Source organism: Scyliorhinus torazame, chromosome 14 (assembly GCF_047496885.1).
Source record: "Scyliorhinus torazame isolate Kashiwa2021f chromosome 14, sScyTor2.1, whole genome shotgun sequence".
Lineage (NCBI taxonomy): Eukaryota > Metazoa > Chordata > Chondrichthyes > Carcharhiniformes > Scyliorhinidae > Scyliorhinus > Scyliorhinus torazame.
In genome coordinates, this window is record NC_092720.1 from 7,406,733 (window position 1) to 7,422,197 (window position 15,465).

Below are 15,465 nucleotides of genomic sequence, written 5' to 3' on the forward strand. Positions count from 1 at the left end.
GACACTGAAATGTCGCTAACAGTGAGATGTCACTTACACTGAGATGTCATTGACACTGAGATGGCACTTACACTGAGATGTCACTTACATTGAGATGTCACTAACACTGAAATGTCACTTACACTGAGATGTAACTTAAACTGAGATGTCACTGGCAATGAGCTATCACTTACACTGAGATGCCACTAACACTGAAATGTCACAAACACTGAGATGTCACTGACACTGAGATGTCACTGACACTGAGATGTCACTTACACTAGATGTCACTGCCACTGCGCTGTCACTTACACTGAGACGTCATTTACACTGCGCTGTCACTTACACGGAGATGTCACTTACACGGAGATGTCACTTACACTGAGATGTCATGAATACTGAAATATCACTTACACTGAGCTGTCACTTACACTGAGCTGTCACTAACATTGAGATTTTACTTTCGCTGAGATGTCACTTACACTGATATGTCATTTACTTTGAGATGTCACTTACAATGAGCTGTCACTTATAATGAGGTGTCACTTAGACTGAGCTGTCATTTACACTGAGATGTTGTTTATGCTGAGATGTCACTTACACTGAGGTGTCACTGACATTGAGCTGTCACTTACATTGAGCTGTCACGTACGCTGGGATGTCACGTACGCTGGGATGTCACTTACACTGAGATGTCACTAACAAAGAGATGTCAATTACACTGAGATGTCACTTACACTGAGGTGTCACTGATACTGAGCTGTCACTAACATTGAGCTGTCACTTACGCTGAGATGTCACTTACACTGAAATGTTGCTTACACAGATGTCACTAGCAATGAGATTCCACTTCCACAGAGATGTCACTGACAGTAAGATGTCACTTACCCTCAGATGTCACTTATACTGAAAAGACACTTACACTAAGATGTCACTGGCAATGAGCTGTCACTTACACTGAGATGTCATTTACACTGAGATGTCACTTACACTGAGCTGTCACTTACCCTGAGCTGTCACTTACACTGAGGTGTCACTGATACTGAGCTGTCACTAACATTGAGCTGTCACTTACTATGAGATGTCACTGACACTGAGATATCACTTACACTGAGATGCCACTTACACTGAGATGTCACTAACACTGAGATGTCACTTAGATTAAGATGTAACTAACAGAGATTTGACTGACACTGAAATGTCGCTAACAATGAGATGCCACTTACACTGAGATGTCACTAACAATGGGACATCACTTACACTGAGATGTCACTTACACTGAGATGTCACTGACACAGATGTCGCTAACACTGAGATGTCGCTACAATGGGATTTCACACTGGGATGTCAATCAAACTGAGATGTCACTGACACTGAGATGTCACTTACACTGAGATGTCACTTACACTGAGATGTCACTTACACTGAGATGTCACTGAAACTGAGATGTCACTGACACTGAGATGTCAATTACACTGAGATGTCAATTACACTGTGATGTCACTTACACTGAGATGTCACCGAGGCTGGGATTTCACTTACACTGAGATATCACTTGCACTGAGATGCCACTGACACTGGGATGTCACCAAGACTGAGATGTCAGTTACAATGAGATGTCACTTACACTGAAGTGTCAGTTACACTGAGGTGTCACTTAGACTGAGATTTCACTTACACTGAGGTGTCAGTTACACTGTGATGTCAGTTACACAGATGTAATTTACACTGAGATGTCACTTACAGAGCTGTCACTTACACTGAGATGACACTTACACTGAGATGTCACTTACACTGAGGTGTCACTGACACTGAGCTGTCACTAACATTGAGCTGTCACTTACGCTGAGATGTCACACTGAGATATCGCGAACAATGAGATGTCAGTTACACTGACATGTCAGTTACACTGAGATGACACTGGGAGGTTACTTACACTGAAATGTCAGTTACAGTGAGATGTCGCTAGCAATGAGATTCCACTTTCACAGAGATGTTACTGACAGACAGTAAGATGTCACTTACCCTGAGATGTCACTTATACTGAAATGTCACTTACACTGAGATGTCACTGGCAATGAGCTGTCACTTACTGAGATGTCACTGCCACTGAGACATCACTTACTCTGAGATGTCACTTATGTGCCATACAACCTGAAGGCTTCTCAATTCACCAGGCGGACCGCACGGCATCATCAGGCAAAGCGAAGGGTGGAGGGGTTTGCCTCCTCATCAACTCCTCCTGGTGCTTGGATGTGGCGACCCTGGCGACCTACTGCTCCACAGACCTGGAATACCTGACCGTGAAGTGCCACCCATATTATCTTCCACGTGAGTCCACTTCAGCCATTATCACAGCGGTCTACATCCCAACCCAGGCAGTAGTGAGGAAGGCGCTGGACGAACTATACACAGTAATAAACAATTACGAAACAGAACACCCGGAGGCCTTGTTCATCGTGGCCAGAGACTTCAACAAGGCCAACCTCAAGAGTGTACTGCCAAAATTCCACCAGCACATCTCCTGTCCCACCAGGGGCGACAACACTCCTGACCACTGCTACTCAAAAATCAAGGGCGCCTACCGTTCCATCCCCCGACTGCATTTTGGGAAATCAGACCATAAGACGGTGCTCCTTCTCCCGGCATACAAGCAGAAACTCAAGCGGGAGAATCCAGCTAATAAGGTTGTGCAGTGCTGGTCCGAGGAGACAGAAGAGCTCTTACGTGACTGCTTAGAGACAGTGGACTGGTCCATATTTAAGAACTCAGCGACCAACTTAAATGAGTATGCCACCACCATCACAGACTTCATCAGCAAATGTGTGGACGACTGCATGCCAAAGAAAGCAGTACGTGCGTTCCCCAACCGGAAACCATGGCTCAATTGTGAGATTGACTCTCTACTGAAGGACAGATCTGAGGCATTCAAGGCAGACGACCTTGACCTATACAAGAAATCCAGGTACAATCTCCGCAAAGCCATCCGGAATGCCAAGAGAGAATATCAAACCAAGCTAGAGTCACAGACAGACTCTCGGCGGTTGTGGCAAGGGCTAAACAACATAACGGGCTACAAAGCGAAGCCGAACAGTATCTCTGGCAGCAGCGCACCCCTCCCCGATGAACTCAATGCATTCTATGCTCAGTTCGAGCAGGTAGCCAAAGATCCGCTGGCGAGTGCCCCAGCAGCCAATAATTCACCCATACCCACCATCACAGCTTCCGAAGTCAGATTGGCCTTTCTGAAAGTGAACACTCGGAAGGCGACGGGCCCAGACGGGATCCCTGGTCGTGCACTCAGAGCCTGTGCGGACCAGCTGGCAGAGGTATTCATGGACATCTTTAACCTGTCCCTACTGCACTCCGAGGTCCCCAGCTGCTTCAAGAAGACCACCATCATACCGGTACCAAAGAAGAACCAGGCAACGTGCCTCAATGACTACCAACCAGTGGCCCTGACTTCAGTCGTAATGAAATGCTTTGAGAGGTTGATCATGAAGCGCATCACTTCCATACTCCCAGAACACCTTGATCCACTGCAATTCGCATTCCGTCGCAACCGATCCACAGCACAAGCCATTTCCCTGGCTCTACACTCATCCCTAGAGCATTTCGACAACAAGTACTCCTACATTAGACTCCTATTTATTGACTACAGCTCCGCCTTCAACACCATAATCGCAGCCAAGCTCATATCAAAGCTCCAAAACCTAGGACTTGGCTCCCCACTCTGCAACTGGATCCTCGATTTTCTGACCAACAGACCACAATCAGTAAGAATGAACAACAACACCTCCTCCACAATAGTCCTCAACACCAGCGCCCCGCAAGGCTGCGTACTTAGCCCCCTACTCTCTCCCTGTACACACACGACTGCGTGGCAAAACTTGGTTCCAACTCCATCTACAAGTTTGCTGACGATACGACCATAGTGGGCCGGATCTCGAATAATGATGAGTCTGAATACAGGAGGGAGATAGAGAACCTAGTGGAGTGGTGCAGCGACAACAATCTCACCCTCAATGCCTGCAAAACTAAAGAGCTGGTCATTGACTTCAGGAAGCAAAGTACTGTACACACCCCTGTCAGCATCAACGGGGCCGAGGTGGAGATGGTTAGCAGTTTCAAATTCCTAGGGGTGCACATCTCCAAAAACCTGTCCTGCTCCACCCACGTCGATGCTACCACCAAGAAAGCACAACAGCGCCTATACTTCCTCAGGAAACTAAGGAAATTCGGCATGTCCACATTGACTCTTACCAACTTTTACAGATGCACCATAGAAAGCATCCTATCAGGCTGCATCACAGCCTGGTATGGCAACTGCTCGGCCCAGGATCGCAAGTAACTTCAGAGAGTCGTGAACACTGCCCAGTCCATCACACAAACCTGCCTCACATCCATTGACTCCATCTACACCTCCCGCTGCCTGGGGAAAGCGGGCAGTACAATCAAAGATCCCTCCCATCCAGCTTACTCACTCTTCCAACTTCTTCCATCGGGCAGCAAATACAGAAGTCTGAGAACACGCACTAACAGACTCAAAAACAGCTTCTTCCCCACTGTCACCAGACTCCTAAATGACCCTCTTATGGACTGATTTAATTAACACTACACCCTGTATGCTTCATCCGATGCCAGTGCTTTTATAGTTACATTGTATATGTTGAGTTGCCCTATTATGTATTTTCTTTTATTCCCTTTTCTTCTCATGTACTTAATGATCTGTTGAGCTGCTCGCAGAAAAATACTTTTCACTGTACCTCGGTACACGTGACAATAAACAAATCCAATCCAATACTGAGATGTCACTGGCAATGAGATGTCACTTACACTGAGCTGCCACTTACACTGTGATGTCACTTACACTGAGATTTCATTTACAATGAGATGACACTGACACTGAGATGTCACTGACACTGAGATGTCACTGACACTGAGGTGTCACTTACACTGAGGTGTCACTTACACTGAGCTGCCACTTACACGGAGATGTCAATTACACTGAGATGTCACTAACACTGAGATGTCACTAACACTGAGATTTCACCTCCCATTTGATGTCACTGACATTGAGATGTCACTGACAGAGAGATGTCACTTACACTGAGCTGTCACTTACACTGAGGTGTCACTTACACTGAGGTGTCACTTACACTGAGATGTCACTTACACTGAGAAGTCACTTACACTGAGGTGTCACTTACACTGAGGTGTCGCTTACACTGATATGTCACTTACACTGAGAAGTCACTTACGCTGAGCTGTCGCTAACACTGAGATGTCACTCACACTGATATGTGACTTAAACAGATGTCTCTTACACTGAGGTGTCACTTACACGGAGCTGTTGCTAACACTGAGATGTCAGTGGCACTGGGATGTCGCTTACACGCATCCGACTCTTGACTGACACAGAATCAGATTGCAGAAACTATTCTGATGACTGTTTCTGACACTAACCTCGTCTGCGCATGTCTGAGGTCCCAGTTTTGATTTGCTGTGCACTCGATTCTCCGATTCACGATTAACCGCCGCGTAGTCCTGCCAAACGAAGCTGCCCACAGCGAGTGTCAGTTAACTCACTTTATTCTGGTGCAGTTCATATGAAATTGAGAACTGGCCTCGTGTTTTAGAAGCCCATATTGACATTTTTGTGCACTCTAAGATGTTGGCAATGTCTCCAGCGCAATTGGGAAAGTGCAATGAATTACATGGTGACATGGCCATGTACGATTATTCGTACATCCCACGAATAAATCACAATAATTAAGCTTTCAAAACATTAGTCATAAAAGAGATGATTGAAATCAATGAAGGAATATCTGTGCCTGTGATCCCGAGGTTAATGTGTGCTGGACAGGTTTGATTTCAGAGCCTTTCGCTGGTTGCAGACGATGATCTTTACCATTGAAGAAATTAACAAGGATCCGAGGATTTTGCCCAATATCACTCTGGGCTACAGGGTGTACGACACTTGTGATATCTACTCTCTGAGAGCAGCTATGACATTTCTCAGTGGTGCTGAAGAGTTAATGTCAAACAATACGTGCCGAGGAGCAGTGTCTGTTCCAGCAATAATCGGTGAAGCCGGGTCGCTTCAGTCCAGCATCATTGCGAGTACAACAGGACCGTTCCAGATTCCCATTGTAAGTACAACAGGACCATTCCAGATTTCCATTGTAAATACAACAGGACCATTCCACATTCCCATTGTAAATACAACAGGACTGTTCCAGAGTACCATTGTGAGCTTTCACCAGTTTTAATAATCTTTTCCGTTATCGAATTCCTTTGGTGGTAATTTGCACTCCTGTTTTTCCGCCTGTTTGACTCAGTGTTGGGACAACTACAACTTGTAATGATGCAGCCTATTTCAGTGGGAATTAAACTCAGAGCGCCTCCCATGAACGTGATCACACCGCATTCCGCAGCGAGTCACATAAAGAGTACAAGGTTAGTTGACCAAATGTTTGGTCAAAGCGTTAAGCTTTAAACAACATCTGAGTGGAAGAAAGCGAAGTGCAGAGGCAGAGAGATTTAGGGCAGAATTCCAGGGGGGGGGGGGGGGGGCTCGGAAGCTTGATTACCCACAGTGAATAGAATGCAGATGCGAAAAGGCCATAGACACGGAGCCACAGTCACAGAGTCATACAGCTCCACACCTCCAGTCCTGTGGCCAGAGAAGAATTGAAAATTATTGCCAGCACCCCTAGAATTTCGTCTCTTGCCTCACTCAGCAGTCTGGGACACATTTCATCTGGCCCTAGGGTTTTGTCTACCTTTAAGCCTGCCAGACCACTCAGAACCTCCTCTCTGTCTCTGTTAATTTCTTTAGTTTTAATACAGTTCTTGTCCCTGATTTTTATACCCACATCGCCCCTCTCACGAGTGAACACTGACACAAAGTATTCATTTAGAACCCTACCCACATCCCCCGGCTACACACACGAATTACCCCTGTGGTCCTGAATGGGCCCGACTCTTTCCCTAGTTATCTTTTTATCCTTAATGTGATTGTGAAACAATTTGGGATTTTCCTTTGTTTTACCTACCAGTATCCATTAATGTCCCCCTTTTGTTCTCCTAATTTTCTTTTTAAGTTCCCTCTTGCCTCTAGGGTTTCTGCTGTTTTGAGCCCTCAATATCTGCCACAGACCTCCACTTTTTCCCCGATCCAGTGCTGTATATCCCTTGATGTCCAGGGTTCACTGTATTTGTTGATCCCATCATTTTTCCTGATTGGAACATCTTGGCTCTGTATTCTCCCTATTTCCTTTTTGAATGTGTCCCAATGTTCGGTCACAGATTTACCCAAAAGTGTCTGCTCCCAGTCCACTTTGGACAAATCATATCTGATATTATTGAACTCGGCCTCCCCCCAGTTTAAAACTTTCATCTCAGGCCTTCGTACGTGTCACCCAATTATTTGTAATTGGTATTTAACAGTAAGCTCTGGTAGTATGTTTGAGACCATTTAAAAAGGTGTCAGGTGTAACAGTCAAAGTTGCTCCTGGCTCACCCGATGCCAAAACAGACACACACACATGTCTAACCCCATGAAAAGGCAGCGTAATTTTTGTCTGAATGGTGATTACAGTTCGCAGTGATGGAATGTTCCGCGCGGGGTGGGGGGGGAGTGTAATTTCTCTCACTGGATTTGTGGACGGCCTTCGACAGAATACTGAAGGTTCAAGAAAGACACTATTCTTATGGGAATGAAGCAGATTTAATAGAAATGTTTAAAAATATAAACGTCAGCAGGATAGAGCGACATTGACTGGGGTAGAGTTGGACTTTTGTTGCAATCGGGTAAAATGTGTGTTAGCGAATTGGCAGCCCAGTCTGAGTCCTGTTCCAGGGGTGTGACTGCGTTCTACATAATGAGCTGCTGTCCTGGAATCTGGATCCAGACCATGCCCCGGTTCTGCACTAAGGCTCCAGGACTCGGTCTGGTCTTGAATTACGGGTCTAATCCTGGACTACGGACCTAGATCATTGGACGCTGACTCTGCCCCATCTATGTCCAGTGCCCAATCCTGGATTATGAGTTGGGACTTGTGCTGTCATTTTCATTATGATGTGGAGATGCCGGTGTTGGACTGGGGTGAGCACAGTACGAAGTCTTACAACACCAGGTTAAAGTCCAACAGGTTTGTTTTGATGTCACTAGCTTTCGGAGCGCTGCTCCTTCCTCAGGTGAATGAAGAGGTCTGTTCCAGAAACACATATATAGACAAATTCAAAGATGCCAAACAATGCTTGGAATGCGAGCATTAGCAGGTGATTAAATCTTTACAGATCCAGAGATGGGGTAACCCCAGGTTAAAGAGGTGTGAATTACATCAAGCCAGGACAGTTGGTAGGATTTCGCAGGCCAGATGGTGGGGGATGAATTACATTACATGACATTACCGCCAGAATGTCACATTACATTCATCCCCCACCATCTGGCCTGCGAAATCCTACCAACTGTCCTTGATGTAATTCACACCTCTTTAACCTGGGGTTACCCCATCTCTGGATCTGTAAAGATTTAATCACCTGCTAATGGTCGCATTCCAAGCATTGTTTGGCATCTTTGAATCTGTCTATATATGTGTTTCTGGAACATACCTCTTCATTCACCTGAGGAAGGAGCAGCGCTCCGAAAGCTAGTGACATCGAAACAAACCTGTTGGACTTTAACCTGGTTTTGTAAGACTTCGTACGATTTTCATTATGGGCCAGACTCTTCATTGTGAATAAATTAATGACTTCATTTTGTTTTTTGCAGATCAGCTACTTCTCTACTTGTACCTGTTTGAGTGACCGGCGCAAATACCCGGCATTTTTCCGGACGGCGCCCAGCGACTATTTTCAGACCAAGGCTTTGGCGCAACTTGTGAAACATTTTGGCTGGACGTGGATTGGAGCTTTTGGCAATGACGACGATTACGGCAGATTTGGGATTCAGCAATTCATTGAACAAGTCACTGACTTTGGCGCTTGTGTCGCCTTCTCGTACATTCTACCCAAGATTTACGACGCGGCGAAGATATCTCAAATGGTGAACGTTATAAAAAGATCTTCGGCTAAGGTCATTATCGTCTTCACCCCCGAAAGGGAAATGCTCCAGTTGATTGAGGAGATCGCTCGCCAGAATGTCACCGGAATCCAATGGCTTGCTAGTGAAGCGTGGGTCACTGGGACGGTGCTTTACACCGAGCAGTTCCTGCCCTACCTGGAAGGAACGATTGGCTTTTCATTCCGCAGAGCAGAGATCCCTGGGCTCCGGGAATTCCTTCTCCAAGTGAAACCTTCCCCGCACGAGAGCAACAACTATGTCAATGTGTTCTGGGAGGAGTTGTTTGCCTGTAAATTTAAGCAGCCCAAAAATAGCACCGACGGAGCAAGTATCGGAGCCCGTGTATGCACAGGATCCGAGAGTCTGGGAGACATCAATACCATATATTCTGACACCTCACAACTGAGAGTGTCGTACAATGTGTATAAGGGCGTTTACGCCATTGCCCACGCACTGCATCGTTTAAGCTTATGCGAGAGTGGGAAAGGACCTTTTATAAACAGCACTTGTGCAAGTATACACAGTTTTGAACCGTGGCAGGTGAGTATCTTATGTAAAATAGACGCTCAACTGGTCCTTTTTATTGGGGAATGTGAAAATCATAGAGTACAGCAGGAGACCAGAATTCTTGGGTCAGACGTTTTGATGATCCACCCAATTTATATATAGAATTTGCAGTGCAGAAGGAGGCCATTCGGCCCATCGAGTCTGCATCGGCTCTTGGAAAGAGCACCCTACCCAAGGTCCACAGCTCCACCCTATCCCCATAACCTAGTAACCCCACCCAACATTAAGGGCAAGATAGTGGACACTCGGATGAGTTTTAAAAGGTGTTAATTTGTTGGAGGAAATGATGACTGAGGGAAAAAGTGTGTGACTGCTCTTCAAGTACCAGCAACGCCAAAAATCCAGCAGAATTTAAACTGCTTCATAGATTCGATGAATATGGTAGGATAGAGGGTGTAGGTAACTGCATTAGTAATCTGGAGGGCCAGACTCGACACTGACCCAAGTTTAAAAGGTTTACAAGCTGCATCCACATCCTTCAGCACTCGCCATGACCCTTCACAGCCTCCCAGGTTTTTCCGATATTCTCCCGAATCGGGCCAAGCGCCTCAATTGACTTTTGGACGGTTTCTATCATGAACTTTCCTTGCTTATCAAAGTGTTTCTCCAATTGCTTTTCAAACTCTTGCCAACACCCCGTCAGCATTTCCACCGGGGTCGTCTCCGCTACCTTCCCTGCCAATGATCCATACAAATTCTCTGACCCCGTCAAAGGATTACCACCTGTAGACTTCTTGCTAGCGATGCTTAGGAGATGTTCTGATCTTGTCCCAAGCTTCTGAACTTTAGCACAATGCTGGTGATCTTGAATATTGAACTGGAGCCCCATGTGTTGGTTGCCATATTTGGGGTCGGACTTGCCGGGGCTGCAGACAGATGTGCGGGCAGAGGTGTAGGTGTTACTTTGAATGTCTTTATTCTGTAAATTGTATTTGGTTTGTTTATATAGATTAGTCTATTTTGTAATTTATGAAACGAAAATCTCTGATAAAAACATTTGAAACAAGTAAATTCAAGAAACAGGTTGCTAGATTTTTTGGGTATTGCGGCTAATTGGGATAATGTGGAAAGTTGAGGCTGAGGTCGAAGGTCAGCCACAACTGTTTGGAATGTTTGACAAGCTCAAAGGGCTGAATGACCTACTCCTGATGCGTTTCTTCTATTATTTCCTTCAGCTCCTGCATTACCTTAAGGAAGTCAGATTCACCGACCATTTCGGAGGGGAAATAGGATTTGATGAAAATGGAGATGCAATTGCTTCTTACGATATGATTAACTGTCAGAGAGGCCCCAGTGGTAACATTGAGTATGTCCAAGTCGGTCGTTTTGATGCTTTCGCGTCTCCAGGGCGGGAACTTTCTCTGGAGGAACATTCCATTGTTTGGACAGGTGGCAAAGCTGAGGTATGGTCAGTCTAAACTTTAAAATAGTTGGAATTTACTCAATAGTCACGAAGTGGTCAATGGTTAATTTGTCACCCTGAGTTCAAACAGTCAGTTAGTCTATGCGTTCAGTGATTAACGGTTTCCAATGTGGTCAATAGTTAGGGGAAATTATTCAAAATTAACAATCAGCGGAATGGGTTATTTATGAATAACCATGTTCTACGATGGCCCTCCCCCACAAATTCAGGAGAGAATAACTTGGTGGAGTTTGAATGGGAATGAGCTACAAGGAATCAAGACGAAATTTAACCATCCATTCGTCTTGTCTGACCATTTTGTCGCCATTTCCATGTTAAACAATGAGGACTGACATGTCAGTGGATTATTCTATCTTTTGTTATTTTGCGCAGCCTCCATGGTCAGCGTGCAGTGAAAGCTGCCCCCCTGGGATGAGAAAAGCCTCTCGAAATGGTGAACCTCTTTGTTGCTTTGACTGTGTGCCGTGTGCGGAAGGGGAGATCAGCAATGCAACAGGTAATGCTCACTCTCGCGCGCTTAAAGGGGCATTTTGGAAGGTCATTGTATTAATGGCGAATGGAACATTCGTGGTGGAAAGTACCAGGGCGGGAATGTTAGCTGCACTGGTCTGTGTCTCGCAGAAACGAATTAACCTGCCCCTCATTTCTACCCAGGGCAACATCCTTCCTACAGCCCATACTGACTGCTCAGAAGCTCTTTCAGCCTTCCCTAACGTGGTTCATCCTTCAACCGTGAACCGTAATATGTCTCTGCCCGAAGTCTGAGAGTGGAGGGAGCATCATAAACACACCTGGTCCTGTCCACCAACCACGTTCAGGCACCCGCGCTTTCCTACTGCAGTATCTGCTTTGCAATCACGGGGCGTGGTTAATATTATTTTCCTTAACTGGAGGACATTAAGGCAAATGTTAACTCAATACAATCTAACCGGAGCTCGGAGCTATCCTTATCTCTGAAGTTTATTGCCACACTGGGCAGTACCTTTACTAACACATGCATTAGAGAAAAGGCTATCACATATTTAATCTTCAGACATTTTTGAGAGACGCATAAAAGGTATTACTGAACCTAATCGACACAGGCGGTGGCCTCTGGTCTTTGAACCAGCTCTGCCATGGATCCAAACCCTCTGCTCTTTCCCCATGAACCCGGGGTTTTCCTTTGCCAGTATTGACCCAGTCCGATTCGAAAGTTACTTCTTAACGTATTCCCACCACTCCTTCAGGAACGCGTTCCAAAGGCAGCAGCTCATTTGCAAAGACTGAAAGAGAAGTCAAGGCAAGTTAGAACCGAATGATCTATCTGTAAGTCTGCGCCAGAAATACTTCACACTGTCGGATCGCAAAACGGATGTGGAGTGAGAAATCTCTTTGACCCAAACTCCCCAAATTCAGACTCCACCATCCTCTCATTTTGTAGCTATTGCTTCAGTGAGTGCAGGAAGGTCTGTTCATGGAGGGTATGATCACTAAGGCAAGTGAGGCGTTCAGCAGTTTTGAGGATGTATACCCCTGACCTGGAAACTGAACTGAGTTTATTTCTGTACAGGTGCTGCCAGACGTGTTGAGTGTTTGCAACATTTCCTGTTTTCATTTCTGACCAGATGCCTTTCCATTCACAGATTCCGTGGAGTGCAAGAAATGCTCTTCAGATGACTGGTCAAGCAGTGACAGGACAGTGTGCATCCCCAGGGAAATCGAGTATCTTTCCTTTGAAGATGGAACAGGCATGACATTGGCGATAATTGCATTGTTGGGAGCCTGTCTAACGGTCGCAGTTCTGGCCATTTTCTTTAGACACAGGGACACTCCTATCGTAAAAGCGAACAATTCCGAACTGAGCTTTCTTCTCCTGAGCTCCCTAGTCTTGTGCTTCCTGTGTTCCCTGACATTTATTGGTCGGCCAACCGTCTGGTCCTGTATGCTGAGGCACACGGCTTTCGGAGTCATCTTCGTGCTCTGTATCTCATGTATACTCGCTAAGACTGTGGTGGTGTTGATGGCATTCAGAGCGACGCTTCCCAGCAGCAACGTGATGAAATGGTTTGGACCCGCCCAGCAGCGGGCTGTGATCTTTCTATGTACCTGTGTCCAGGTTGGGATCTGCGCCGCGTGGTTGGTCAGGTCGCCCCCATTCCCAATTAAAAATACTACTTACCAAAGCGCTAAAACCATCCTCGAATGTAATGTGGGCTCAGACGTGGCTTTCTACACTGTACTAGGTTATATTAGCTTCTTGTCTTGCATCTGTTTTGTATTGGCCTTTCTGGCGAGGAAGTTGCCCGACAAATTCAACGAGGCTAAATTCATAACCTTCAGCATGTTGATCTTTTTCGCAGTGTGGATGGCCTTTATTCCTGCCTATGTCAGCTCACCCGGCAAATACACGGTGGCAGTGGAGATCTTTGCCATCTTGTCATCAAGCTTTGGGCTGCTTCTGTGTATTTTCGCCCCTAAATGCTTCATAATATTGCTGAGGCCAGAGAACAATACGAAAAAGATGCTCATGAGTAAACAGTAATATTAGCAAGATAAAAAGTTTCCATCCTAGCCCCACCCGACGCAGCCTGGGGGGCGGGCGGGGGACTGACACCATCACATCGACAGCCCGTTTACACCCACTTGATTTTTCCTGAGATCAGGCGGAGTGCAGAACCCGCCAATCTGATCAGGTTTGCCACCGGCAGGATAGATTAAAAATACATCCTTATATTACCCGCATTACCATCGCTGAATCCCCATTCAAATCCTGAAGATGGACTCCAGCGGTTCAAGAAGGCAGCTCATGGCTGCCTTCTCAAAGGCAATTAGGAATGGGCGGCAAATACTCGCCTTGCCTGCGACATCCATGTGCCATGAACGAATAATAAATGATTATCATTAATCAGAAACTTAACTGGACCCGCCATTTAAATGCGGAAGTGAAGGTGTGAACACTTATGGTAAAGGGGTAATTTTCAATTTCTCCACGTGTAAAATAAAAAGTAATGAATGAACTGTTCGCTGTGGTAGAAACAGTCCGATCTGCGACCTACTGATTTGAACGAAATGAAGGACAGGCTGATTTTATAAACAAACACAGATACATGGAAGATAGGAGCAGGAGGAGGCCTTTTGGCCCTTCAGGCCTGCTCCGCCATTCATCCAACTCAATAGCCTAATCCTGCTTTCTCCCCATAGCCTTTGATCCCATTCTCCCCAAGTGCTATATCCAGCCGCCTCTTAATATATTCAAAGTTTTACCATCAACTACTTCCTGTGGTAATGAATTCCACAGGCTCATCACTCTTTGTGTGAAGAAATGTCTCCTCATCTCTGTCCGAAATGGTTGACCCTGAATACTCAGACTATGAACCCTGGTTCTGGTGGGAAATCGGTTGCTAGGTTGTTCTCCAGGTGGCGATGATGACGATGACACTCTGTGGAGTCAAACTTCCTTTTCGGTAACTTATATTGGTTCATACATTTCTCAATACTGCCATACCTGCTACTATTGCCCTGTTGTAAACTCTACTGCAATGTATGTTGACTATTCAGCGTGTTGTGCTCATTTATAACCAGTTCACTGAAAACAAATGCTCTACCGACCCTGGAACATGTTTCACAGGCACTGATATATCAACTAGAAGAAATGAATACAATGTTGATTGTCAATTGCATATTTCATTAAAGTAAATCCACCTTTGCTCGATTATAGTGTTAGTCTTGGCTCAGTGGAAGCTCTGAGCTAACATGAGTCCAAAGGTGTGCAGGTTCGGTGGATTGGCCATGATAAATTGCCCTTAGTGTCCAAAATTGCCCTTAGTGTTGGGTGGGGTTACTGGGTTATGGGGATAGCTTGGAGGTGTTGACCTTGGGTAGGGTGCTCTTTCCAAGAGCCGGTGCAGACTCGATGGGCCGAATGGCCTCCTTCTGCACTGTAAATTCTATGATAATCTATGATGTTGTGTGTTCAAGTCCAATCGCAGAGGTTTAAGCTCATAATCTTGGATGGAACTTCAATGCCGACTGTCAGCAGCTCACGATATTAGACTGAAGCCCTCTTTGCCCCCTCAGATGGATGTACACATTCCCTTGGAATTATTCAAAGAGGAGTTCTTCTGATTTGCTGGCCAAGATTAATCTAGCAATCATTAGGAAACAGGTTGGCACGTCCTTTATTGGATTTAAGTTTGATTTGCCCAAACATGATGCTGCATTTCTCTACATTGCAACCGAATTACACCTCGAGTATCTCATTAGCTATGGAGAGCTTTGGGCAGCACGGTGGCGCAGTAGTTAGCACTGCTACCTCACAGCGTTGAGGACCTGGGCTCGATCCCAGCCCCTGGTCACTGTCCATGTGGAGTTTGTACATTCTCCCCGAGTTTGCGTGGGTCTCACCCTTACAACCCAAAGATGTGCAGGGTAGGTGGATTGGCCACAC

The 15,465-nt window shown here is 45.8% G+C and overlaps 1 protein-coding gene across 1 annotated transcript in view; it reads left to right on the forward strand.

The window, feature by feature from the left end:
* LOC140389504 (extracellular calcium-sensing receptor-like) overlaps window positions 1–14,709 on the forward strand; it is a 29,465-nt gene extending 14,756 nt beyond the window's left edge. The window contains exons 2-6 of the mRNA XM_072473652.1: window positions 5,846–6,131; window positions 8,759–9,589; window positions 10,792–11,019; window positions 11,412–11,535; window positions 12,662–14,709. Of these exons, the coding sequence (XP_072329753.1) occupies window positions 5,880–6,131; window positions 8,759–9,589; window positions 10,792–11,019; window positions 11,412–11,535; window positions 12,662–13,560 (2,334 nt within the window). The 5' untranslated portion in view covers window positions 5,846–5,879 and the 3' untranslated portion in view covers window positions 13,561–14,709. The remainder of the gene's footprint in view (window positions 1–5,845; window positions 6,132–8,758; window positions 9,590–10,791; window positions 11,020–11,411; window positions 11,536–12,661) is intronic.
* The last annotated feature ends 756 nt before the right edge of the window (window positions 14,710–15,465 follow it).